This window comes from Letharia columbiana (assembly GCF_014066305.1).
Source record: "Letharia columbiana isolate WasteWater2 chromosome Unknown Sc0000072_s0, whole genome shotgun sequence".
Lineage (NCBI taxonomy): Eukaryota > Fungi > Ascomycota > Lecanoromycetes > Lecanorales > Parmeliaceae > Letharia > Letharia columbiana.
Window position 1 is genome coordinate 160,374 of NW_023501117.1, and position 25,337 is coordinate 185,710.

At 51.2% G+C, this 25,337-nt stretch overlaps 13 protein-coding genes across 13 annotated transcripts; 7 read left to right on the forward strand and 6 right to left on the reverse strand.

The window, feature by feature from the left end:
- Positions 1-405: 405 nt before the first annotated feature.
- Positions 406-1,371, reverse strand: HO173_012060 (uncharacterized protein; the record flags this gene model as incomplete). The annotated part of the gene is made up of 2 exons (XM_037313933.1): positions 406-533; positions 588-1,371. 2 exons carry the CDS (start codon positions 1,369-1,371, stop codon positions 406-408), a joined length of 912 nt encoding a protein of 303 aa, XP_037159221.1.
- A 229-nt stretch (positions 1,372-1,600) lies between these two features.
- On the reverse strand, positions 1,601-2,283 carry HO173_012061 (uncharacterized protein; the record flags this gene model as incomplete). Its single annotated transcript, XM_037313934.1, has 2 exons — positions 1,601-1,717; positions 1,777-2,283. 2 exons carry the CDS (start codon positions 2,281-2,283, stop codon positions 1,601-1,603), a joined length of 624 nt encoding a protein of 207 aa, XP_037159222.1.
- A 145-nt stretch (positions 2,284-2,428) lies between these two features.
- HO173_012062 (uncharacterized protein) lies at positions 2,429-3,159 on the forward strand (the record flags this gene model as incomplete). The annotated part of the gene is made up of 4 exons (XM_037313935.1): positions 2,429-2,516; positions 2,570-2,631; positions 2,680-3,013; positions 3,065-3,159. The coding sequence occupies 4 exons, from the start codon at positions 2,429-2,431 to the stop codon at positions 3,157-3,159; spliced, it is 579 nt and encodes a 192-aa protein (XP_037159223.1).
- Positions 3,160-3,322: 163 nt separating this feature from the next.
- HO173_012063 (uncharacterized protein) lies at positions 3,323-3,748 on the reverse strand (the record flags this gene model as incomplete). Its single annotated transcript, XM_037313936.1, has 2 exons — positions 3,323-3,473; positions 3,525-3,748. The coding sequence occupies 2 exons, from the start codon at positions 3,746-3,748 to the stop codon at positions 3,323-3,325; spliced, it is 375 nt and encodes a 124-aa protein (XP_037159224.1).
- A 444-nt stretch (positions 3,749-4,192) lies between these two features.
- On the forward strand, positions 4,193-7,569 carry HO173_012064 (uncharacterized protein; the record flags this gene model as incomplete). Its single annotated transcript, XM_037313937.1, has 6 exons — positions 4,193-4,333; positions 4,390-4,509; positions 4,555-4,905; positions 4,953-5,762; positions 5,857-7,343; positions 7,395-7,569. The coding sequence occupies 6 exons, from the start codon at positions 4,193-4,195 to the stop codon at positions 7,567-7,569; spliced, it is 3,084 nt and encodes a 1,027-aa protein (XP_037159225.1).
- Positions 7,570-8,622: 1,053 nt separating this feature from the next.
- HO173_012065 (uncharacterized protein) lies at positions 8,623-10,274 on the forward strand (the record flags this gene model as incomplete). Its single annotated transcript, XM_037313938.1, has 8 exons — positions 8,623-8,814; positions 8,865-8,899; positions 8,954-9,030; positions 9,252-9,473; positions 9,527-9,721; positions 9,778-9,926; positions 9,979-10,087; positions 10,153-10,274. 8 exons carry the CDS (start codon positions 8,623-8,625, stop codon positions 10,272-10,274), a joined length of 1,101 nt encoding a protein of 366 aa, XP_037159226.1.
- A 499-nt stretch (positions 10,275-10,773) lies between these two features.
- On the forward strand, positions 10,774-11,119 carry HO173_012066 (uncharacterized protein; the record flags this gene model as incomplete). The annotated part of the gene is made up of 3 exons (XM_037313939.1): positions 10,774-10,846; positions 10,914-10,953; positions 11,026-11,119. The coding sequence occupies 3 exons, from the start codon at positions 10,774-10,776 to the stop codon at positions 11,117-11,119; spliced, it is 207 nt and encodes a 68-aa protein (XP_037159227.1).
- Positions 11,120-11,404: 285 nt separating this feature from the next.
- On the forward strand, positions 11,405-12,000 carry HO173_012067 (uncharacterized protein; the record flags this gene model as incomplete). The annotated part of the gene is made up of 2 exons (XM_037313940.1): positions 11,405-11,530; positions 11,716-12,000. The coding sequence occupies 2 exons, from the start codon at positions 11,405-11,407 to the stop codon at positions 11,998-12,000; spliced, it is 411 nt and encodes a 136-aa protein (XP_037159228.1).
- A 455-nt stretch (positions 12,001-12,455) lies between these two features.
- Positions 12,456-14,855, reverse strand: HO173_012068 (uncharacterized protein; the record flags this gene model as incomplete). Its single annotated transcript, XM_037313941.1, has 2 exons — positions 12,456-12,702; positions 12,754-14,855. The coding sequence occupies 2 exons, from the start codon at positions 14,853-14,855 to the stop codon at positions 12,456-12,458; spliced, it is 2,349 nt and encodes a 782-aa protein (XP_037159229.1).
- A 2,111-nt stretch (positions 14,856-16,966) lies between these two features.
- Positions 16,967-18,239, forward strand: HO173_012069 (uncharacterized protein; the record flags this gene model as incomplete). Its single annotated transcript, XM_037313942.1, has 2 exons — positions 16,967-18,168; positions 18,221-18,239. 2 exons carry the CDS (start codon positions 16,967-16,969, stop codon positions 18,237-18,239), a joined length of 1,221 nt encoding a protein of 406 aa, XP_037159230.1.
- Positions 18,240-19,265: 1,026 nt separating this feature from the next.
- On the reverse strand, positions 19,266-20,249 carry HO173_012070 (uncharacterized protein; the record flags this gene model as incomplete). Its single annotated transcript, XM_037313943.1, has 1 exon — positions 19,266-20,249. The coding sequence occupies one exon, from the start codon at positions 20,247-20,249 to the stop codon at positions 19,266-19,268; it is 984 nt and encodes a 327-aa protein (XP_037159231.1).
- A 2,222-nt stretch (positions 20,250-22,471) lies between these two features.
- HO173_012071 (uncharacterized protein) lies at positions 22,472-23,053 on the forward strand (the record flags this gene model as incomplete). The annotated part of the gene is made up of 2 exons (XM_037313944.1): positions 22,472-22,670; positions 22,752-23,053. 2 exons carry the CDS (start codon positions 22,472-22,474, stop codon positions 23,051-23,053), a joined length of 501 nt encoding a protein of 166 aa, XP_037159232.1.
- Positions 23,054-23,855: 802 nt separating this feature from the next.
- Positions 23,856-25,153, reverse strand: HO173_012072 (uncharacterized protein; the record flags this gene model as incomplete). The annotated part of the gene is made up of 3 exons (XM_037313945.1): positions 23,856-23,989; positions 24,041-24,771; positions 24,831-25,153. The coding sequence occupies 3 exons, from the start codon at positions 25,151-25,153 to the stop codon at positions 23,856-23,858; spliced, it is 1,188 nt and encodes a 395-aa protein (XP_037159233.1).
- Positions 25,154-25,337: the final 184 nt, after the last annotated feature.

The window sequence follows — 25,337 nt, forward strand, 5'->3', positions numbered from 1 at the left end:
ATGGAAGGACGTAGCTTTATATCCGTGGCAAATTCTAAACAATAATGACGCTTCATGTTTCTTTATTTGATGCTAGAATGATCTAAGGAAGTGATATTTAGTGAAGGTATCATCAAATGTTGATGATGATGCTGTCTCCGCTATTCCTCTCTTTGTCTCGATATGCTACTTTATCTAAGAGTGATCGCCCTCACCCACCGAGCAAGGGGCTAAATTTACTCCACCATGAAGATAGTCTGCTGTCATATTCCCTCATGAATGGAGATGATGCTGTATCCAGAGTGGATCCTTTCTCCACAGTGCGCAAGATGCCGGGGTCGAAACCCTCGCAAATAGTCGCATGCTTCGGGTCCAAGGACTCGACTCTGTACTGTTTTTTAATAACGTATTGAATTATTTACTCGATCATGTAGTCGCCCTCAATGGTTCTGCCGCGGCCTGAACTCCTGATGTCATCGTGGGTATCTCTGGCCATGGCTTCTTGATTGCATCCGACAGCTTGACCAAGCATCCATCGGGTCCAGGTATACAGCCTGAAGAAACCATCAATAACTCGTACCACGGCCGAGGAAGACTTGACGACATACCATACAGCACCACAATGCCCTTCTCATCATCAATTTTCACGACCTTTACATTCTGCGTGGTAACTTGATGTCCTCCCATTCGACCTGGCATCTTCTTTCCTGGCAGAACCCTTGACCCGCCACCTTGAGATTGTCCCGACGAACCCATTGTTCGATGGGTCAATGATACACCATGCGAAGCTCCTTGACCCTTGAATCCCCATCTTTTCATGCCACCAGCAAAACCCATCCCTCTTGAATTCGCTTTTGCATCGACGAATTGCCCCTCCTGAAACCATCCTGCACCAACCATTTCACCAATACCCAGTAGACCCTTCTCATCTCTGACCTTGAACTCTACCAGATGTCGTTTGGGGCTCACGCCATTCTCTGCGTAGTGACCCAGTAAGGGACGGGTGACATTGCTTGGATGTTTCCAGCCCGATCCCACTTGAACTGCGTAATACCCATCCCTGTCTCTAGTCTTGTGCGCAACCACCTGGACTCGATCCATCTGCACTATGGTAACAGCCTGTCGCCGTCCGGTGTCGGTGTCGTAGACGGCGGACATTCCCTTCTTAGTGCCCAAAGCTCCGGTTCGTAACGGTGTGGTATAGGCCTTTCGCTCAAGTGCAGCTTCAGAAGAGGCTCCGAGTCGTGGTAAGCCTTGACCCTTGTTGAAACGATTATATTGAGGGGTCGAAATGGATTTTATGCTGCGTTTCGATGTATGTTTGAAGGTTACGCGCGGGAGTAGAAAGGCCGGAGGTAGCTGCCAGCAGCTGTGGCAGACCGCTGTAGACATATTTACGAAGTAATGAAAAATAGGGATTGTGAACATCCAAATGCGAAGGACACACTTGATGAGTGTTCCCCGTATGAGTTCGATACAGCGAGGACAGCAGCGGAGCCAAGCCTTTAGCCTTTTAATCCGTCTCCAAAACTATAAGTGTTGACTCGCTTTGATACTGTACTTCAACACGATCGAACGAGGATCTCTCAAAACCTATGGACAAAAAGTGTAGTACTGGATTCTAGCCTGTTGGTTCCGCTTCCAAAGACGTATTTTTGAACGGATCTCCCCTTCCCTCATCCAACAATTGTAGTTTTCTCCCATCCTCCGTCTCCAAGCTCCACTCTTTCGTCTCAAACTACACTCATAAAGTCAGCCCATCAAAACAGCCTTCCCTTACAGAAAGATTCAACTCACTTTCCCCATTCTCCCCCTCCTCTCGCTCTTAAATCTCATCACTCCCCTCCCTTTGGTCCCCTTTACCCCAAAATGGATATCCACCCTTCCATGCAATTGGTTCATTTCTCCCCAAATCCATGGCCACATGTCTCGGAAGTATATCTCATCACCTAGTTCCCTTCTACCTACTTCGCTCGTGCGTAATGCGTATAACGTAGCAGCTACAACCGAAGAGGACGATTTCTGGTAGTTGAAGATGCAGAGGGCGGAGACGGTGAGGATGATCACGAAGATTGGAAGACTTGGTCCCCAGACGCGCCAGGGACTAATGATGGCCGGGAGCGCGCGATCGGAGCGGCGACTCATGAGAGGCCCGGAATTGGGCTGGGGAGCGGCGATGAGGGTGCGGTGGGTAGGGAGGCGGGCATGCTTGAGGAGCGAGGATTGTTGGCGCAGGAAGTGCGGTTGGCAGAGAATAAGACTTTGCCATTTACATAAGAGGGAGCTGGCTTTCTGTGGAGGCATTTCGTTGTGAGAAGGAGTATTGCTCAATACTTAAGCTGCAAAGTGCAGAGGTAGATAGGTATTTTCGGTGGAGTAGAGAGTCTTGGCGCGGCCGGCTGGAGGGGACCTTACTCTGCAACCATCGCGCGCAACTTCTACATCTAGCATGGCAGCGACGAGATTACGGGAAACTTTTCAGTACCCAGCTGATAACAGCGACGATGATGATACACCGAAAAACCTTGACGAAGAAGGTTATTATTGCTGAAGTTGTAAAGTGTGCATTTGAACTGATGCTGGCACCTAGAGCAAGAGAAACTCATCGCGAAGCTGAGAGTCGAGGATGACGAGCGCAATGAGGAGTATAAAGTAAGCCTCTTCACTGCGGTATGGTAGCTCCATTCTGAACCCCACCAGCGCATCTTCCTCGCGGTCCCCAGTGTCTCCGCCATGGCATACATCCCCACACTGATCATGTCGAGTCTCGTTCAAGCCAAGCTCGTCAGCCTCCTCTGCATAACCTCCCTCACCGCTACCGCCTATATCCTTGCCTTCGTTCCTATTACTAGGCACAAATCGCTCAATCGAGTAAAGTCGAAGAAGCGATTAGAGCCTATGTCAGGACCAGTCCATCAGTATATCAGCTACCTCAATGGTACCCTAAGCTTGCTCTGCGCCTTGAATTCTATCATCTTTAGAGACAAGCAAGGCGTACATGATGGGTTCTGGTTGCTTTGTCTGTTACCTGTGGGTGGGTGGCCTCTCTCAGGTGACAAGGCAGTATGACCTAACTGATGCGCAGTATCATTCGCATTCATTATTCTCGCCAGGCGATTAATGCTCTCTGTGGATGTAGATGAACTCGAAATCCTCAAGTACGGATACAAAGGCGCCTAGAGGCCGACAATGAGGGAGGCCGTGGCGAAGTTGGCCAGTCTGTGATTGATCCTCGTCTGATACCAGCGTTATCCAGATGACTAGAGCCTTAGCACCGAGCAGTGAAAAACCTCCACTTGAAGTCTTCGGTACTTCCCAATCGTCGTATGTTCGGTCCACTAGATCAGTCTATGCCTGGTGACTCGCGTTTGGTAGTAAAAGTCGTAGGAAGACACATTCCCATGCTCTCATTGAGCATCTTCAGCGTGATTTCGAAGTGCTGTATGGCAGCCTGGCTTTGTTCAGTCCTCGTATTGGCTGTCTTCAACGACAGACTTGTGTTCTGTTAGCATAATGCACGTGCATGATAACGCGTCAAGACGCACCTTTTCCTGTACTTTCCACTATTCACGCTCCAGAACCAAGTATGTAGTAGACTCTTCAAAACCCTATGCTCTAGTCCTTTTTCTCTGGCTGCGCCTTCTAGAAAGGTAACGGTGTTAGTGATTTTCTGGGCGTCAAAATCTGCTGCATTCCCTGTTCTGTACGCGTTGTCAAGGAGGATTCTCAGGGTGTGTCTTGCAGGTGCTGCATATTGTACCGCGTACATTGCATGGCGGTATAGATGTCGGTAAGATCTCACAATCTCTTGACTGCTGGGAGTCATGAGGACTCGGTGAGTGAGTATTCTTGCTTCAGCATCAGGCGCGGGTTCGCGCCAAGCTCTAAGTGATTAGAGTAGAGTAGTGGCGGGACAAGCCGGGTAATCTTCCCTGTTGGTGAAGGCCAGATCCTCGGATACAGCTGAGGTTCTTGCCAAAAACATAACCACAAAAACTGCACATAACCACTCACGTATAGCGTCGAGGTTATCTAAGCGGAGATTTTGCTATAGCAGATTGACGTCTATATGGTTTAGACAGCGAGAAGAGTATCAACCCAAAAACACAGGACTATGAAGAACTCAAAAAGCCAAGTCTGCTCAAATCAAGTGGGCCGGACACTTTCAAAGTCTTCGCAGCTGGTGTAACTGTTTTGGTTGCATTGGAACAGCATGACTCGTGTACATGCACGGCATGCCTCTGCAGGCCCATCAGCCGCTGATCGACACAGGAAAGCTGATCAGAAAAGGAAGGCATCTTATAAAATCATCCTCGAGGAGGTTGCTGATAAGCAGAAAAAGCTCAAGACTGTTGTACGTAGATGAGCTTGGGCGCGGACTTCTGCCTTGTATTCTGATCATTTCAACAGCTATATCCCGAACAGAAAGCTCCCCGAGGCTATACGTTCATTCCTGCTGGAGATCCCCAGTTGACGAACCGATGTAAGAAGTTGGCAAGAGAAGACGGCTTCACAGTCTTCATCGTTTCGGTAGGTTTCAAAGCTCAATTAAGGAGTCATTTTGACACTTTACAGACTAGTAGGCATCCGCGCCAGGGTTTGTCCAGAGAGATTCATAGAGTTGGGTTCCATTTCCCAAGCGTCACCGTAGAGAAGGCGTGCGACAGCCTCGGTGTTACACTCTCGAACTCTGGCCGCGTTCTGCAGTCCAATTTCGCACACCTAGAAGACGGGCAGGACCACGATGGCAGACGGCCAACAAAGCAAAAGAAACAGAAGTCCAGAACTCGGAATGCCCACCCAGTGCTTGATATATCTCTTCCACAAGCAGTCATTGATACTTCAGCTCGAGAAACGATCAGAGACCTATTTCCTAACATACCTAATCAAGACTTACACGTCATCGTTGGTAGATCTTTCCAGAAGGTAACATGATACTTTTCGATCCAATTCCAAACGCTGACAATTACAAGGGTAAGGGTCTTGTCGGTACGGTTGCTGATCTAAGTCTCGTGAGACGTGCGCAGCTTGCCGTAATTGCTCACATTCGTCACACATATACCGATTACGACTCTCTCTTAAGGCAAGTCCAGTACAATGAGGCTCGTCGAAGGGTCGAGAAACCGTGTCTGGATCGTCTGATCCGGTGGAGAGGGGATGACGATGACGCTGGAGCCATGGACGACGTACTCCGAGAGGTCATCGTGATCCCAGACGATGACGAAGAAGTTAAAGGAGATGAAACGCAAGAGAGCCTGCGAATGCGGCCCGAAGAGAGTGAACGTGATAGCAGCGTCGAATACATATCAGAGGCAGATATGCAGATTCAACCTGTCGACTATTCCAACGTTAATCGTACAGTTGACCGCGGCGACTCCTACAGCCCGGATTCAGACAATGAAATCCAATACCTGGGTCGCAATCAATTACGCAACGGCCGGCACATTCGAAATGATCAACATACGCTGGATCGCATGGGAGTACATCGACAGAGAGTCTACGAAGAGGCGCTGGATCGTCGCAGGAAGCATCCGGAAAGTTTGGATGTCCATAACGGCCATTCCTCCCTACCGCTCTTTGCGGGCTCTGGACACAACAGTTTCCAACCGTTATCACAGCAACCGCAAGATCGAAACCATTCGCCGCATTTGGTCGAACGTCAAGACCACACGCTAGGGCGAGCGCCGATCCAGACGCGCCTAATGCCAGTAGCAAGGCCAGAGGTTAATAGAGCTGACTCTTCCAGCAACGCAAGGGATCCCAGATATGTACTAGATGAACAGGTAAGTTCGGTCCACAACTGAATTGAGCAATAACGGTGCACAATGGATCTAGAGGTAAGCAGCCTAAAAAATGAAGAGTACTGAATTATGCCAGGTCGCCTATTCGTCTCAAAAAGATTGGCGTTCTCACGACGGAAGCCTAGAGCAGCCTAAAAAGATTTATCACGCCGGGCAAGACCAGCCTTATGATAACGGGACGCGACCACTTGAACTGCGTCAGGTTCCGAATAGAGTCATTGAGGCAGGCGAGAGGCTTGTAAGCCTGAATGACCCTAGCCAAACGAATGGTAGTGATATCTATGCTCACGATCTCGAAATGCAACCACGCCGGCGCCCTGAGATGGTAATTCCTTCTATTGAAAGGGACCTTCCTGATAAGCAAGCCGACCAGACATCGATCCATGGAAAAACGCGGCAAGTAAGCCCATTTGGCTCATACCAATCCCTCAATCGTGGAACGCAGCAATTGCTCGCGCCTTCGAATATAAATCTCGATGATTATAAGGAGCTACCAAGTAGCAAAAGGCGCAGGATCGATGATCATCAGCCTGTTGATTCTCACAGCCAAGGAAGAACTATTTTAGTTCCCATCGAACAGATAGATGACCGCCGACTCCAGTATGAACGGCCTCATGAGGCTGTACATCGTGATAACACGGGGAACATTGTTTCGGATAAGAGAATTGTACCACTTCCTCCGAAGGAAGAACGCACGAGGCCTCCTATCAGCCGTCAGGTGCTTCAGCTATTGTCCCCCCGTACACAAATGAAGAAGCGTCCGGATCAAATAGATGATCGTGGGGAACGGTATCCGCAACCCATCGATCATTATCAGGTCCCGCTTTCTCGTTCAGAGAACGTAGAGAACTTGCAGCTTCCTTCATGTGCTGTTTTTGCACCGCCGAAGTATTACAATGACTCTCCTTTTTTTTTCGAGTCTTCTCAATTTGCTCCTAGATATCATGAAAGTAGTGACCTGGGTTTTTCATCACGTCGCGCCATTGGCGTTACTGCAGATAGTGATCAAGTCTATACAGACTCTGATGGAATGATGCGTCGGTTACAGCCCTTGGAGGTAGCTGAAAGATCGATGCCGTCACGATTTAGTGACATGTTTTTCGATTATGGGCAGCGCGACGATGATCGCAGGCCGGACCGCGTTGCCTACGTTCCCTCCACTGCTACGGCTGATTCCTACAGACATACAAAGCCATCAAGTGGTGCGTTGACCTATCCTTTTGCCACGGCTACGGATAATGTCCACGGACCTGCTGGTCACGCAGTAACTCTGTTAACTTACGCACTTGATACAGCCAAAGACACTCTCCACGAAGATACGGGGCCTCTGACAAATGCGTATCCGCGCAACATTCGTGAGCGCCAACCAGCTTCGACCAACTTCGATCACCCGCCAAGTCGTATGCAACAACTTGATGGGATGCCACAGCGACCGGTCTGGTCTGTCCAACAAAATGCATCGTCACATCATCAGCTTAACCAACATCATGCCAAACCAGATCGAGCCAACCCTTTCGAAAGACATGCACTGCCACATGCTTCAAGGGTAGCTATGGAACCTTGGTTTGATACAGTGCTCGAACATGAAATTGGACTTAGCTAACCAATGTCCAGGGACATCAACGTACAGTCAAGAAATCGACCGTTGAATGGACCGGCTGAAGGCAGACGGCCCCACAATCATGTGATTGCTGGGCGCCCTGAAAATGTTCGACCGCTCCGGCGTGAGTACGATGACTCTAGACTGGGACAAAGAAAGGGAGTCGACGATATCGTTGTGCTTGATTGATGGAGTAAGTTAATCGACTAAGGGGTTAGGTAGCTCCCGGCTGTAGCTGCTGTTGCTGATATTCTACGAAGCAAGAACTCAAGTTTTGTATTACTATTATTAAGATCGATTCAGAGAATGCGAAGGCGATCCTCTTCTACTCGAGCCTCGGCGTTACTGCTTGTTTATCAGCACCGGGCGTCGGAGGGTCTTTCTAGGCTTGTATGACAGCTGTGAAGCAGGGTGGCGGTAGCTCACACATTGGCGTGTTGTGCTGATTCTTGCTTGATGAGCTAGCGCTGAGAGGCTCCAAATCTCTCAATGGCACATTGAAGCCGCTAGTATCCAGAGGGTCAAACGACTCCGGGTTCTGAGCAGGCTTGACAGTTTCAACTGAGTATTATTTACTTTAGCCTTGTCACCGTCGCAGACTCTTGAGTCTTGATCCTCATCCGAAGCCATGAAGGCATAATTGTGCCAAGAAAATTTCATGCACAAACGGTTACGTATAAAATTTTGTGCATTGTGAATAAAAGCCGCAACTCACTGGTGCCACCACTAATTTCTCCAAGCGTGGTTGTTTTTTTTTTGACTTGGCTAACTGCGGGCGCGAGAAAGTACCTTACCTCTTCCTACCCTAAAAACTAGTAGAGTATAACAAGGTCACTTCTGGCTCTTCAACAAAGGCCTCTCATTTCTTTATACATTTATATTACTCCTTTTCGCTGCTTTTTTGGTGTTAGGCTATCTATATACGATCTCCTACAGTCCCACGTCTCATGATACATCAATCTCCACTCCTCTTGGCCCTGTACCTGCACACCCCGCCCCACGTCCCAATTCTCTGATCTGTAACGAACGAGCTTCTATCCACACCTCCGCCATCTTTCGGTTCGCTGCACTTCTTGCCGTCGTCTGAAAAAGAAGGGCTCAACGCCGAGCAGATAGCAGAAGTTCACCTATGGTATGATCTGAGCAGCCTCTGATGGATTACCCTTGGTTCTTCATCCATCTGCGACTGCTAGCAGGCCTCGGCACTACACACAGCGCAAGAGGCTGTGGCCTATGCACCAAATGAATATGGCCGATCGTCAAGACCGCCACAATGGCGATGAAGCAATCTCCAGGGACGCTACGGACCAAGCTTCGAAGACCAAGATTCCATCAGCTTTGGCTACGAACCCTGAACTCACCAAACACTGGGCGAAGTACTATCGTACAAGCATCGCCTCCGGGATGAGCATCATGCTCTCTCAAACAGTTTCTGTAAGCTCCTAGTGTCGAGGTTAATTGCGATCATGCTAATCGCTGTTCAGTATCCCTTGGACAGCGTCAAGACTCGCATGCAAGCGTACGTGCATCCACAATGACCACTACTTCATTGCCAAGTCTAACATGGCAGAAGATACGGCCGCCACCGTACTATTATAGAGTGCATGAAAGATGGATACAAGACGGAGGGGATCAAGGGCTTCTATCGTGGTTAGTCCAAAACTTCTCACTGTGTTCTGATGGAGGCATCCAACCTTTGAGACAATTGATTTACGCTGTACCTGTGATTGGCCTTCTAGAGCACTGCTGGCGCAGTCTTGACATTGAAGGCATTGGTATTCTGTTACCTTCCAGCTGGGGTCGCGTGATCAAATATTCCATCTCCTTAGGAGCTTCTTAGTATCGAGGCTAATGTTGCATGTGTCTCATAGGCGGTTTGGGCCCATTCTTCAGCTTTACATTCGGGAGGACCTTGTCGTTCTCCGTGTATCAAAAGGCAAAATACAAGTACTCTGCCCTCATCGGGCAAGCCACTGGAGGCGACGAGCCATTGGTCATCGTTAATCGGCCTGGGAGCATCCCTACATTAGCAACAATAGCATGCTTTGCGGCCGCTGGTGCTACCGCTGGATCAGTCATCTCGTTTTACGCTGGTAAGTCTTGGGTTTGGCACGTCATGGCACCTCGAGATCTAAAATACTTCCAGCCCCTTTCGAGATCACCAAGATCGCTGCGCAAACGTCCGAAATGATGGCGAAGGGCAATAAATCCAGCATGTCCGATGCGCTCAAAGATCCGATCAAATCAAGCTACCAACAGAAGGGAACGATCAAGACCGCAATGAATATTCTCAAGCTCCGCGGCTTTCCTGGACTGTACGCTGGATTTCGAATCCATATCGGTAAGTCCATTAAACCACAACAAATCACGCTTCCTCGGCTCACAGGATTTCTCTAGTCAGAGATACTATCGGATCAGCGATTTACTTCTCGACATACGAAAGCACTAAGCAGATGCTCGTTAAGCTACAAGGCAGTAATTCTCCAACCTCTCCTTTGTCCGTAGCTATGGCTGGCGGTTTTTGTGGTTTGGCGTCTGTGACCTGCGTGAGTTCTGAGGGTGGTCAAGGTTAATACTGAAGGGCTGACCTTTCGCCAGACTTATCCTTTTGACTCCGTAAAAACCGAATACCAGCGCAAGTGCCTTGAGAGAAACACTGCGGTGAAATACCCGAAGCTAGAGTGGTTCAATCGCAAATCTTATCGAGGCAAGTTGCCAGCCACTATCAGCATTGAAATAGTATGTGCTAATGCATGGATTCTTTCCCAACAGGTTTTGGCCTTGCAATGGCACGCTCTTGTGTTACGAACATCGTCTTTTTTTCCTCTTTCGAGTTAATCAAGAAGAAGATTAACCAGCTACCGGATCCGGTGCTGCTCGATTCAGTGGACTAGATCCACTATCAATCCGTTCATGTACATACCTTCGATTTTTTGGGCGTTTTCACATACGGTCAGCGCGTGTCCCTCCATTTTGGCAGAGACTCAGGGGGGTGATCCCATCATTTCTGAGGCGTTTTGAAGAGGGTAATACCAGAAGCGCAAAAAGGATACATCAATTAATCGAACTGTATACACACTTATGAAAAATGTCCCATACGTTGAAAGGGTTTGGGGTAGACTGGATGTCTAGTCGAGAGCCCTGGCACGGTATGTATGATGCCTTGAATGTTACGAACCTCCTTTTGCACTGATACAAACCAAAGAAAAATCAAATCCTGAATTGAGCAGTCTCTACTGGCATTGATCAAAGAATGTGATCCAATCCTACCCTGCCCTTCGAGCCCTCCCAGCCAATCCGCCACCAATCACCACTTCCTTCCTAAACATCATGTAAACCTCCCATCTCCAGCGCCCTCCCAATCTTCTCACAAACCATCCCCCGACAACGAAAATGGTCTACTACTTCACCTCCAACGTGATTGACCCCCCAGCCACCATCTACGTAGGCAAAGATAAATTCGAGAGTCCGTTCGCCCTTTCCCCCCCCCGCACTCGCTCTCGCACCCAAGGCTGACCCCAGCCCACCCGCAGACGAAGAACTGATCAAATTCGGCTGGGACTGCGATATCTGGTGACGACAGACTTCCCTCCCCCCTCCCTATCCTCTTCCCCAACCCTGAATCTAACACTCCACTGTCAACAGGGTACGTCCGTCTCTCCCCTCCCCCCCGCCCCGGCCCCCTCCCACCGACAGAGACGAAAAAGAGAAAGAACGGCAAAAGGGAAAGGAAGCGTGAACGACAATGTTAAAAACGAGAATATCCGTGCCGACAGTTCCACGCCGACAACCTCTCCTCCGCGCACATCTACCTGCGCCTCACGCCCGAGCAGACATGGGACGCCTTGCCCAAGGAGCTGGTGGACGAGTGCGCGCAGTTGACCAAGGCGAATTCCATCGAAGGTGTGCCCACCCACACGCACACACGTACACCTACACACACGTTTGTTTCATTCCCCGCGTGTATACAAGCGAGGGAGAGAGAAATGAGGTATAGAGACCGCGGGGCTGACGATGGGACCGTATGATTTTCCGTGCGCGCGTAGGCAATAAGAAAGACAACGTCACGATCGTCTACACGCCGTGGGCGAACCTGCACAAGAATGCCGGCATGGCGACGGGGCAGGTGGGGTTTCGGGATCCGAAAAGGGTAGGTTTCTCCGCATCTATATACACACATACATCCATGCCCCCCCACCTCCCTCTCTTCCCCTTCCCACATCACCCGCTCGCTCTTTCACGGCCCTACACCACACTACACTACACCACACTACACAACACGACCCCAGCAACCCACCCCAGTCCGATGCGGTCCGCTAACCAAACCCCCAACAGACCAAAAAAACCCTCGTCCCCACCCGCCTCAACCCGACGATCAACCGGCTGGAGAAGACGCGCCGGGCGCGCCCCGTCGACGACCTGCCCGCGGACAAGGAGGCGCACCTGGCGCGGCAGCGGGCGACGAAGCGGGCGGAGAACGAGAGGCGGCAGAAGGAGGAGGACGGGGTGGCGCGGGGGCGGAGGGAGGAGAAGGAGAGGCGGGAGAGGGGGTATGAGGATCTCATGGCCGAGGGGGGCAGGAGCAACGAGGAGGGGTTCGACGAGGATGATTTCATGTGAGGGGGAGAGGGTGGGGGGAGAGGTGGAGAAGAGATGGTGGTGCTGGAAGAGGGACCGGGCTGTCGCGATGAATACCAGATGCGTGAACTTTGGGACGAGAGAAAAGGGTTCGAAGAGGTGTTGCTTGTTGTCATAGTACACGGTTGCGGGGCAGCATCAGGCATGGAGATTAATTATAGCGGTCTCGCTATCGATCTGCTATCGAACCATTATCTCTCAAGTATGATTACATGAGAAGTGAAGTCGACCTCTCCATCCAATATTTCCGATGAAGTCCTCGGATCATCCCCCTAGCTCTATATCTTTTGTCGAAACACTGTAAATACCAACATGCTGTACAAAACCATGTACGTCTCTTCATTATGGTCCCACCGCTCGATCAGGGTGCGCGACAACTCTGACGAGATGCCATGCGATCGTGCCGGAGCGAATGCAAATGCAAAAAAAAAAAGGTTCTATGATGCATGCATGTTCCATTGCGGCTTCAGAGCTTCGTTGAGATCCTCTTTCGTACCCACAAACTCCTTTGGTATGCGACTGACACGATATGCACCAGCGCGTATGCTCTGGTTTGTCCGTGCCGATACACCGCTATGGTTGCTGCGGATGGAGCCGGAGTCGGAGGCGGTCTCGTTGTTCCTAAAGCGAGGAGGTGGGGCGAAGTCGAGCGCGGTGAAGGTGCCAGAATTGCGGAGAAGATGACTACAGTCTGCGTTAGTGTGATGCTTTATGACCGAGGAATGGGGAACTTACGGGCTAGGCATTGGGGCGAGGTCATCGAATGAGGAGACGAGGGGCATGTGGGCTGGAACGATTGGCGAGTATGGCCTCAATCCTCCACGCGGGCTTCCTGAACGACCAGCTTGACGCTCTCTAGCGGTAGTGGGAGGTGCAAAGTCCATTGGTAGGAAGGTGTCTTCTTTCAGAAGATGAGGAGACGGGAGAACGTTCAACGGCTGTGGTGGGGGAATCTGTTTCTGTGGAGTGCCACGGCCAGAGGGCCCGAAGCGACCAGAGTGAGACGAATGAGCTCGGGACCTTGGAGGCATCGTTTTACTGCTACCAGACATTGTAGCAGCATGTCGGCGTCCGTACCCTGGCGGTGCACGTGGTGGCGGTGTCATCGCTCGTCGACCATATGGCTCGGCATACGGTCGACCGCGAGGTTGATCATTTGGTGCGGCATACAGAGGTTGAGCTCGGCCAGACACCGGATCGAAGATAGCTCCATCGCCAAGATACTGTTGGTCATAGTCCTCATAGTAGTCTCCCGCAGCGCGCTTTGGCCCTGGTCGGGAATCATCGAAGTATTCCTTGTAGAAAGATCTGATTCGGTTCGCCCGTTGTTCAGGGTTATCTGTGGGATCATCCGGTGGGAGAGGTCGAAAGCCCATGGATGATCTGCGGGGATCGAAGCCTGGACGGTGTCCTTCTTCGACGCCAAGACTGTGTTCATGGATAGGAGGCATATAAGCTTGACTCGATTGACGGTTTAATTCGTGCTGCGAGGCCTGCGAACTGCGCAGCGATGGGGGCACCACTTGAGAGCCGTCACCATAATCGCTTGCATCGTCCAGAAAGTTCTCGTAATGACCTCGCTCTGTAGAGGAACGCAGAGATTGCTTTCTTGGTGGTCTCGACAGGGAGCTTCTTGTGGAGGGAATCTCTGTGATATTTGGTGGCGACGACCGCGACGTGGGAGGTTCTGTACTGACGTTTGGCGGAGGGCTCTTTCGACCAGAAGTTTTCTGCAAAATCGAAGAGGGGCCAGGCTGTTGGAGTGAAGTAGAAGGAGCAATCTGCTGGATCGTGGACGAGGGAGTCGAAGGGAATTCATTGGGAGTCGCATATTCACTTTTTGGAGATGCAAAGTCTCGGGTAAGGACATCCGTGGAGGGGTCTCTGCTATGGATGAAAGCACCGAGATAATTGTTGCTCTTCCGAAGATCCGCACCATTTTTATCTATGTACGAATCTCGTGGAGTATCGAGCAGGGGGAATTTAGGGGCAACGCCTGCGCTCTGAGGGCCCGAAGGTGATGCTTTGCGAGGGGGTTGCTTTGCTGCTTCTGGCACCTGGATTTGGGGAGCCGGAGATCGACTGACGGGTGGCATGGACCTCGACATCCTTTGCGCATTTCCGAGAAGGTCCTTCTTCATGTCATCGCCAGGGCCACGCCTGGTTGAGGCGGAACCAGCATAGCTTGATGAGTCGTCGGCACCTTTCCGTCCAGTCCTGGAGGAGTGAACCGAGGTAGTGTCGCCCGGGATGTAAGTGGTCGCAGGCCTGTACCGATCGTCTTGGCTGTGCATGGTACGTGACATAGAATGCAATGACTCGCGGGAGCCGCCGAGACCAGGGGGCAACAAGTACGGGCTGCTGATGTCCACATCCATTGACATGCCACGCTCACGGCGTAAGGTTTTCTCTGCACCAGGATCCGTGGCGACCATTTCGGGTTTGTTCTTCTTGCCTTTCTTGGTATTGGCACGCGCAACGCTAGCTGGGTCCCAGCCGAAGTCCAGAGATCTATGTGGGTCGTTGGCGTCTTCGCGGCGCAGCTTTTTGACATGTTTCCGATGAAGGTAGATGAAGATGAGAATAGCCACTGCAATAGGGATTACAACGGCGAGGACGACGGGTAGAGTGACATTGCTGCTGTCGGTTGGTTTCTGGCAGCCAGGACTGGAGCTATTGGAGCCGCTGCAATCATCGCGTTTGAAGTATGCTGAGAGTCCCGAGAGAGGCTTGTCGACGAGGTTCTTGATGGAGGCAGGTTCCGGCAAAGCAATGGCAGTGGGAAGTCTCTTGCCGAGGTGGAGGCCGAGACGGCTGCGATGCGATTGTCGAGGCATAATAGAATGAACGAGTTGATTCGTGGAGAGTGACGCCAAGAGTAGCTTCGGACTGGTAGGTTGTTCACTGCATTTTGTTGTAGAGAGTAAATGCCGGATGAGGTATTAAAAGTACGCGCTTTGTGCTTTGTTTGAAATTTCTCAATTGACAAGCGTGTATGTAGAAAGAACCAATGAATGAATGAATGAATGAATGGGAAAGAACGACTCGGGGTGAGTATTAAAGAGTGAGGATGAAGGAGAGTGTATATGATATGATGATATGAGTGATGAAAAGGAAGGGATGGCCAGCAAAGTGACCGTGGTTGGGCAATTGCTTGATGCCCGTGTGGTTGTGGATGTTGAAAGAGTAAAGAAAGGTACTTTACAAAGAAAGATGGGGCTTGGCTCAGGGGAGGAGAAGCATTGACTAGACGCGGGCTAATACGGGCTAATGCGGGCTAAAGTTGGTCGCAATCTTACCATTGACAGGCATCTTTTTCCTTCAATCGACATCCAATTTCAACCTCACCCCGACTCGTAAATCTTACCCGGCAAGGATCGGCATCGAGAACCAATGATTGAGCAGATAAACTGGTCTACAGAATTACCGTACGTGATATTGGTGCACCTGATAAAATAGACTGAGGTACGGTAGGTAAATGGGGACAAAAGGTCGCGATCGCAAGAAAAAGCGCAGCTGAAGGTTAAGTAACAGGCTAAGCCAAAGGAAGATGTCGCTCGGCGCTAAAGTCAGGGACCGGCAGAGGAGGGATGACGAGCGCGAGCAACGGCGGCTTTCTCTTCTCCAACTTTTCGTAACTGCTCGGCTTCCTTATTTGCGGCTTCACCCGTCCGCCTTCACCCAATCATCATTCAGCATTCCGCTCTTCACCGCAATTCTACTACTACGCTTCAATGCACACAGATGCGAGGAAGGATTCAGGCTGTGCTTCCTCAAAACACATCTTTTTCACCGAAGCGGTAATAGTTACGTGAAACCTGCATGACCTGCTATCTCGTGGCTGCATAATGCTGACAACCGAACCCCTGGGTGTACGGCCACTTTCTATTTTCAGAGCAAGGAGGGTTTCCCCAGTCACGGCCATTATAAATCTTTTGCTAGTGATCCGAATGAACATGACAATTAAGATGCCCACGTGCTTGAGAGTAGCGAGGAGTGGAGTGAAGATGGAAGGCTGGCCAGCCGAATTTCTGCTGCTACTACTACTCTGCCGCAGTGAAGTAATCAATGGATATGTGTACCCAGCTGCCGGGGCGTCGAAAGTCGATCAAGTCTCTTTGCGTCTCGGAATTTTTTTGGCGTAACCGTCTTCTTTAACTCATCGCTGCCATTGGAATGCTGCAAAGTCGAGATGACTGACTTCCTTTCAGCATTGGCAGTGAAAGTACTGATACACAAGGCTTGGACAGACTGGGGCTTTTCGCTGGTTTTGATACTAAACCACCGGAACCAGGACCCGATTCTCTAATTCCTTTGACTATAATGAAGAACAATGTGCTCAAATACCCGCGCAATGCCAATGAAGCATCTTGGCACAGGGCCCGTTGACTTCTTCGACATTGGATCAATGCTTTGCAGCAAATCACTGTCCATTCTCTGCACACCACGGCGAACCTATATTCGTATCAATAGCAGACCTTGCCGTGGCCATCTCGGCGCAGCCAGAGGAACAACTCTACAAGGTGGTATGAGATGGCCGTTCGCTCTACAATCTTCTTCCTCAATTACCCAAGATGTTCCGAAACCATGCCCTGACTAGTTTCTCGTTTCCGAAACACGTCTTTCATTGTGAAGTACGTAGTATGTTAGGTGCGATTGGGGTAAATACTAACGTCATGTACTACATTAACACTTTCACTTATTAGAGACAGTGACGCCCGCGGCTAAAATATATACATAAAGAACGCAGTCACGGGAAACGTGAAGCTCGCGGCTATTAGGTCTGCTTCGACACTAGCTCGTTCATTTCAGCACTACCAGGCTGCCTCTGCTGCACGACACCTGTCAAACATCCGCCTAGATCCTAGGCTCTTGTTTTGTTCACCGAAGCCTTCTCACCGCTTTGTTGGCCAAAGTCGAGCTTGGCGCAGCGCACCGTCCTGCCAGCATGTCGAGGCCTGAGAAGCTCCACCTTGCTTTGAGCTCGCACTCAGACGTTGTGCTAGATCTCCGCGAAGGCTTCGTGGGAAAGCCTCAGCTGACTCTCCGCAACGAAGGAGCTGACGAGATCACACACTGCTACCCCTTCCACGCCGAACTCGAACGGAACAACGATCGCGACGGCAAGGAGGACGAGTTCCTCGACTTGGGCCGAGGCTTGAGATGCGGAGCGTTGACCATCACCGATGAGAGTGGAAGCAGGATCCCCCTCAACTATTTCGGGGAGAGCCGAAAGGGCTCGTACTACGAACTCATGTCAGTACTGCCAGGGTTTGCAGAGTTCACGTACGGCTTCAGGAGGATCAGCCCCGAGCTCTTGGAATCGCTCGGCCGCCACCTGATCCCCGGAAGAACGTATCGCGTTGGCTTTTCGGGCCAGCCGATGGGAATCATGTGCGAGATTGGGGACGAAGACCTGGAAACGCACGAGAGGCAGGAAGCCGAGATCGAGCCGTCGTGGGATCCGCGAGAAATTCCATTCACGGTCGTAGCCGGCGCTCGAAAGCCCCGGTTCACAATGTCCGTCACCGCCCCTTCGTCAATCTGTCACACCTCCGGCATCCCGGCCTTCCACGTCGTCATGCTCGTGACGTCGCTCGAGCGAAGAGCCGTGACCGTGAATGTCCAACTCGACGCTTTTGCGGACATGTGGCCTCAGGACCCGGCTCACAGGTGGGAGAAATGGGGCTCGTATGACATGTTCAGAATCACCCGCGAGAGCGACGGGTGGGAATGTTTGCTCAACGCCAAACATCCTCCCGAGCAAACCCTCCGACCCGCCAAAGACTTCCGGCCCGCGAACGGGCTCCTCGAATTCAATCACGGCACCACCTACACCTACCACTTCCATCTCGGCGCCGAGGATCTGAACCAGCGCCTCAGGCCTTCATACATCCACAACGAGCCCTACATCCTCAGGACGAACCCTCAAGGCTTCGCGGCGTGGGATTACGGCACGGAGGCGGAGCTTTCGCGGACGCATCGGACACCGAGCGACTGGTGCAGGCACGGACCCATCGTTTTCGAACCCGTCTGCGATGTCGCGCTGACCATCGAGGCGATCATGGAGGAGAGGGAGAATCCGATGCCCTTTTTTCGACTGCCGCTCGAGTTGAGGCAGGTGGTGTATAGGTATGTGAGATACGCGCCGTATGCTGATCGGATCCGGTTCACGGCCGATTTGGGTTGATAAGGGAAACAGACAGTTCCATACGGAATGAGAGCTTCGAGGTTAGGGTTTGCGGTCGGAGACCTCGCAGATGAGATTGCAGATTATGATTAGCAGGGCATGTCGTCCAAACGCTCGACGACGGGATCAATGACACCCAGACGGCATCGGGGGGTGCGAGGATGACGGGTTGTCGTGAGTTTAGGGACGACATGGTGTGATATACGTTGGTGACTTTACAGACCTGCAGTCTGAGAACGTTCGTGTTCCGACGTGCATGATGTCTATTCAATGTACGATAGAGAAGCGGCCGAGACCCGGCAGAGAATGGACTACGGAAACCGAATTGCATCAGAGCTATGCGACTCGCTGTGAACTTCATCCCTGGAACCAGAAGATTTGCGTGAGCTGGGACATGATACTCGAGCGGCGAGTTGGACGTTCGAGTAGGGAGATTGAGCGGATGAGGGGTCTTAGGTTTGAGTGGGCGGGGTGCAGGGGAGATGTTTGTTTCTTCGTCATCGGTTTATTTGACCGAGTCGTGCTTCGGGTTCAAACCGTCGCTGTCTCCATACCCAAACGGTATCGAAGTCCAAGCACTCGTGACATTGGCTCAGGATGGCAAAAGTGCGGCGAGTTTTTCGCCGTAGGAAATACATCTCTTCTACACGCAACACCACCATACAGACAGATCATCTCCACCAGCCGTTTCTTCCTTGCACCCTCACCGTTTTCACACCCTCCCCGCCACTCCAGACTGAGAGGAACGTGGTCTAGACTGGGGCGAGGAGACATTGTAAGAAGGCACTGCAGGTAGGGATTGGAAACTGTGGTGAACTGGTAGGGGCTCGAGGTAGCTGAATTGAGGACGTGAATGACTTGACTGGAAACTTCTTGGGGGCAGATTTGCTGGAGAGCGGTGGGCGCAAGCCTGGGAAGGAAAACTTTAAGCCTCGACCTGTGTCAATGAGACGTTTCATGTGTACCGCGGCTGTCCACGGAGTTGTGCGATAGAGTTCCCTTGGAGACCGGAATTCGCGTCTCTCATGGGGTGGAGACCCTTACCTAGAGATCTTCTTCATTCACCAGGATCCAAGAAAGAGTGGCCGGCAGCGTATGACACCACATTCCCATCTACAATGCGAAACAGACGGTTTCTGACCCGTCGATCTCCAGCATACGGCGTAGGCTTGCATGGGGCCTCTTCTCCTGGCAAGCCCCACCAGATGATTGCATTCTTCCAGCCAATGCACTCTTCGTACTCTGTGATCTCCGTCTGCATGCCTTTGCGACCATGGTCCTCATCTGCCCTTTCGACAACCGAGTAGAGATACTTAAGCAGTGTTGGATCGTTCAGTCCGATCACTTGGAGCCAATTGAGCCTGTACACATGTTTGGCGAACAGTTCGAAGTTTGTCCTAACATCCTGTGAACTAGCCACAGCCAGTCCTCGGCCCAAAGTGATGGTGATTCCCTTGAGATGAGGGAAGTCAGTTGCCAGGCTGAATGGGTTTCCCATGCAGTATTGCCACCAAGGATTTCTGCCGTGGTATGTTTCTCTTTTCTTCGGTATCCTATGCCTCGTGAACGGCATGAGAACGTGGACCCTCTCGATAAAGGGAGCTTGAGCTTGATCTGTAGACCAGCGAAAGAAGTTTGGCGTAGCTGCATCTTCGAAACAGAAAGTATTGGACCGGTAGAGCACTGGTGCAGCTTCACGGTGAATAAACCGACACGTCCTGAGAAGTGCAGGCCAAAGACTTGGGGCTTGCTCAGGACCTTTTGGCCATCTTATGAGGTTTGGTGACTGCCCGCATCCTAAGTACTGATGGGACATGTAGCTTTCGATTCCTCCGAAGGATCGTCCACAGAGTGCGCAGTGCTTGTAAATGCCAACTCCTTTGCAGTTCCTTTGCCGCTTGAACTGGTTGCTGGGTATTAGGATCTCTGCTGTGCTGTGCAACAGTTGTGTGTATATCATTATGCGGATCTCGAGAGGAAGACCAAAGAGTGTACTTGAGGTCACGGTCATCTCAAGTGAAGGTCTTTTGCTGGGTGCCATAGCTTCTGGAAGAAATAAGAAATGCTCTTCTTAGACGGGCTTTGTGTCGTTCATCGAATCAATCTAGTACCCAGCAACGCAGGAAACAAGCTACAGGTCCTGAATACGGTAGAGCTTGTACTTTCTGTCAGGGAACGGCGACGTCAAATAGAAGAGTCGTGTACCATCAACCGGAAGTGATTGAACAGTGCTGACCAACGAAGGAAAATCTTCGATAAGGAGAGAGTGTCTTGTTAAATGTTTTATATAGTCCGGAAACAACTATTCGATGTCTATGTATTCAATTAGCAACACAATGATGGCATAATTTCCACAAGATGGGGTGCCAACGGTCAGTAGCCAAAAGTGAGGGGTTCTGACATCTTACGGAAAGGACATTGCGGAGCGTACTTCAGTCTCAGTGACGCCCCAGTTACTTGTATGAGGATTTGTCGCAAGCTGCAAATCGATTCTTCGTATGCAATATCGAATTGTTGGTCTTCGAGCAACATACAACGCTAATCTGTAAAGTGTCTGCTTTACTGTAAATCACGAGGCAGGGATTGTCAGTTGCGTAGAGCCCTCCTCGTCGCTCCGTTTGCTTGATACTTGTTGCTGCGGTTGATCCCCAATCACTCTGTACTTGTGAGGCACTGCTTCACCCGGAAATCCCCACCTAAGTAAGCCATTTTTCCAAAGACCTCCTGTCTCATTTGCCCAGGCATGCCTTCGCACCTCCTTTTTGCCATTCTTAGAGTCATCCTCTGTCCACTAATGGTTCGAAGCAGTCAAGCACCTTTTCATGACTCAACTTCAAGACAAGCACCCAGTCCAGTCCTTGGGACCTCCTTCTGAAAGCTTCAGACATCGAGCGTAGAAGATTCGCCTCCTCTGCCCCAAGGCGCAAATGGAGATCGATTGTCATACGCCTGAGATAAGGGAAGTCTTGACCGAGACTGAGTCTCTGTTTCGTGAGGTATGTCACCCATGAAGCGACCTGTTTGTGATGTTGGCGGGCAAATTTGATCCCGATCTCCTGGATTGCCCAGCTTGTGCGCAATCAGTGCCCCAGCGGAAGCTGCTCGCAGTAGCGGGATCAGAGAAACGGAAACTGTCTCGAATAGAGAATAGGGCTGGCTTAAAGTCGGATAAGACGACAAGTCTGAAGAAGTGATGTTGACAGCTCCGGGAGAAGAGGCCGTACCGGTTCCTGATAGACTGGGTTTGCGCGCCGGTGATGCTTTGCAACATGTTGCACACAGCCTTTGTTACTCAGAAAAATGAGCCCGCAAAACAGGCATTCGTACGGCATGGAACTTGTTCTTCCATAGTTTCTGCGCGCGAAGATGTCGCTGGGGATGGACATGCCCTCCTTCTGAATGGGCAGCAGTTTGTAGATCATGATGCGGACCTCCGACGGGATTTTGAAAAGAGAGCTGGCACTCACAGCTACCTCGAAAGCTGGTCTATGCTGACAAGGCATGGTGGTCAGTAGCCTTAAAAGTGTTGAAGGTACACCTTGGTACGAAGAGCATTGCGGGGTGGAACGAGAACTTGAGCTGCAGCGTCCGACTTCAAACCTCGAGCATCTTTTGAAGAACCATGAACGAACAGACGACGAACAGCTAAGAATTGGAGTGAGACATTGAGGTGGAGCATAGGACTTCAAGTCACGGGAATATCCCCAAGGACAGAAGGTCAGGTAGTACACGCTATAGCTAGAAGCTGGGCCCAGATAGAGAGCGTATCGATCAACCCTGACCCAGAGCTCGAACACTAGATCGGGTAATGAATTTTGAGAACTCGGTGTACTCTACTACCCTGCAAAACGAGGTCTTGTGAGGTGGTGCAGAGGGAAATGAGACCTGCTGGTGCTTGATATTACGGTGATGATTGCGCCTAGATTCTTTATCAGAACATTATGTGAAAAAGCAATTCGGGAGGTGTCGGTGTAGGGGCCGACCTGTTCATTATCATAAATTATGAACAGGTCTGAGAAGTTAGTGGGGGGTCCTCAATCTATCAAAAGTCCTCAATCGATCAATCTTTTAGATTTAACTCAGAAATGCTTGCTTAACATATTACATGCTGCCGACAAAGAATCCCCATCTCATCTCTCTACACTTCCTCGAATCAAATCTATCTAGCAATCTCTTGACCTATATCCGCCATATCCAGCTCCTCCGTTACCCCTCGAAGCCTAGGCTCCCCTATCGAAGCTGTCGTCACACTCTCTCCACACAATGGCCCCTCCCATGCATCAACAAACCTCATCCCGCACCCATTCCACCACCACTACAGCGGCCACAGCTACGCAAACCCTAACATCAAACCCCGTTCTCCGCCTGCGTGCTACAGCTCCCTCACCGCAGAACCGGAGGCGGATACAATGGGCTGAAGACGTCGTCGACAATGAGGGACTGGGGCGGAAGACATCGAAAGGTTCGTGCATCTACGCCCGGTGGCCCCTTTCTCCTACTACGAGGCCATAACTGACTGACTGACATGGCACGACGATTCTAGTCTGCTGCATCTACCACGCGCCCCGCCCCGTCGGCGAATCCTCTTCCGAGTCCTCCTCCGGCTCCTCTTCGGACAGCGACTCCGCGGGCGACGACAGCGGGAACAACGATGGCCGGGCGCGCATGGGCGGGAAGGGCAAAGCGAAGAAGCAGAGGCATCGGCACGGTGAGCCGGGCGAGGGCTGTGGGCATGATCACGGTGATGGGGGACGAGGGGAAAGTGCGACGGGGAGGGTGAAGAGGAAGGGTGCGAATGCTTATGAGACGGCGCCGAAAGTGAAGACGGCGGAGGTCAAGCCGTGAGGTGTCGGAAAGAGGAGGTCGGTGGGCTCCGTACAGTGTAGAGCATGGGCAGGCGTTCTAAAGGGATCATTGCCCATAAGATTCGGCAGTGAGCTCGAGGGACTGGATCCTTTCTGTCGGTTGCTCGATTCGTCGATGGGCCGGAAAGTATTGTGTCGGCTTCCCTCTGGCTAAAAGTCGCCGAGATTGAAAAAAAAGGTTCGGGTCTGGAGAAGCGGCTTTTGTGGCTTTTCCTTTTAGCTTTTCCCCCCGTGAATGCCAATGTCGAAAGTTCGGGCAGGCAAACCCCACGGGGCAGCCTTTCGGAAGCATGTTCAATGTCATCACAACAATGAGAGCTGCGGGTCTAGAGGCTGGGCGTCCGGGACGTTGCGCAAAGCCCGGCGGATCATTGCCGTCTTCGACCAGAAAGCACACGAGCAAGTTCGGATGGGACTCGCTGGAATTCAATGATAAGCGTTCAGGGATCACCCGATGGTGCCCGGATGGCGTGCAGGAAACCTTCGGCATTGAAAAGGCTCGATGCGGCAGGTGCTGAGCTTAGTTCGACGACTTCAATACGCAGGGTTGGTGATGATTGGTATATGCTTATTTGTGCTATGCGTCTTATATACGAGTACGTGCGAATCAAATGCTCAAAACTTCATATGCTCGTACACCACATGACTCGAATTTGCCAGCGAGATTATGCAGAATGATTCCAAAGATACAATGCAGTAGGCTGACCTATCAGACGTTTGGAGAAGATAAGGAAATATGCAGAAATCATGTATTCACTCCCTTAGTTCGCCCAGCCACCTGCTCAAGTTGACTTGGCGGCGAATCCGATTTCGGGCGTGCTGGCACCGTTGAACACTACGAACTGCGACTTGAGGAAGATGTCACCGTAGATAGAGAAGCCAATGCCGGCATTTGATTGAATACCACCGAAGCACTCTGTAAGTTTGTTAGTATGTGTCCAATAACAGAGGCAGGGTGAGAACTTACGGCTGCCAGTTGCTGGGGCATAGTTGATGTAAGTTCCTGGAACAACGGCTCTGTAGCTTCCGATGCCAAGCGTAATGCTTGGTAGAGTAGCAGAGCACGGGAAGATATAACCTCCTTGGGATGCACTGTTGGTGGCACCGGAGACCTTGGCGTAGTAGGCCTTGACAGCTGCGGCTGGGAGATACAGAAGCGTGGTACCCGTGTCGGCGATGGCGTCAATCGACGACGAGACGAACGTTCCAGAGCCGACAGCATAGCCGTTTCCGGTGAATTCCCAGAATCCATTGGCGGTGTTTACAGGGACGTAAGTGATGCTGCCCGTGTGTTCGGAGGAATCAATGTAGCCAAAGTTGTAATTGCCCGGGTTACCTTTCTTCAGATTTGCAGTGAAGAGAGGAGAAGCAAGAGTGGGTATGGCGTTTTCGAAGAATGTCGCCACCTGGTTTGGGCTCGCTGTATTGATGCTATCGAATGCAAGGCCAAGTAGCCCGTCGCTTGCGGCATCGGATTGGAATTCTGCGCTGATTGTTTCCGCTGCCTCGACAGCCTGGCTGGTCACGGTGGTACCACCAACCACGACTTTATCGATGTAAACGTTGCCTGATGCGCTGCTTCCATCGCCATAAGAAATGCTCCACGTCTCTCCACTGTCTAATTTTCCGGATGTGGAAGGATTGTAGAGAGTGTGGCCACTCTGCTCGTTTGTGGGAAGCTCGGTTGAGAACACCCATCTTCTGGAATTCAGTACTTGCAAGTTTGTGGGCTACGGGTGCTTATGAATGCCGCTTACAAGTCAGATGACCCAGTGTCAAAGTCCAGGTTCAAAGTCGTTCCACCAATAGTCACAGGACACAGATACTCAGCATCGTATTCCTCCGGACTGGCGGTCACAGTACCATCATTGTTTGCAGCGGCGGCGGCGATGACAGCGGGTACCGCCTTGCCGTATTTGGCGTAGGTTTTGGCCAAGGCAGATGGACCAGACAGGATGAATGGCTTTTGTACCGTCTGATCGAGCCTGAAAGCCGCACCGCCCTTCTTGAGCTCAACCGGGACAGCAGAAATAAGAGATATGAGGGCCGAAGCCGCGCCAAGGGCTCTGATGCAGCTCATGATGTATGTGAAGGACTGGTCTTTAGATTTAGACTGGGACAGATGTATTGTACGGGCGGAATCGAAATTCGTGAGTTGAAGACTGATGAATGAGGCATTTCGAGAGGGGAATTGAAAGACTCTTTATAGACAGTTTATGATCATCACTTGCGAAGCAAAAAACGCTAAGGCGTCTATTTACCAC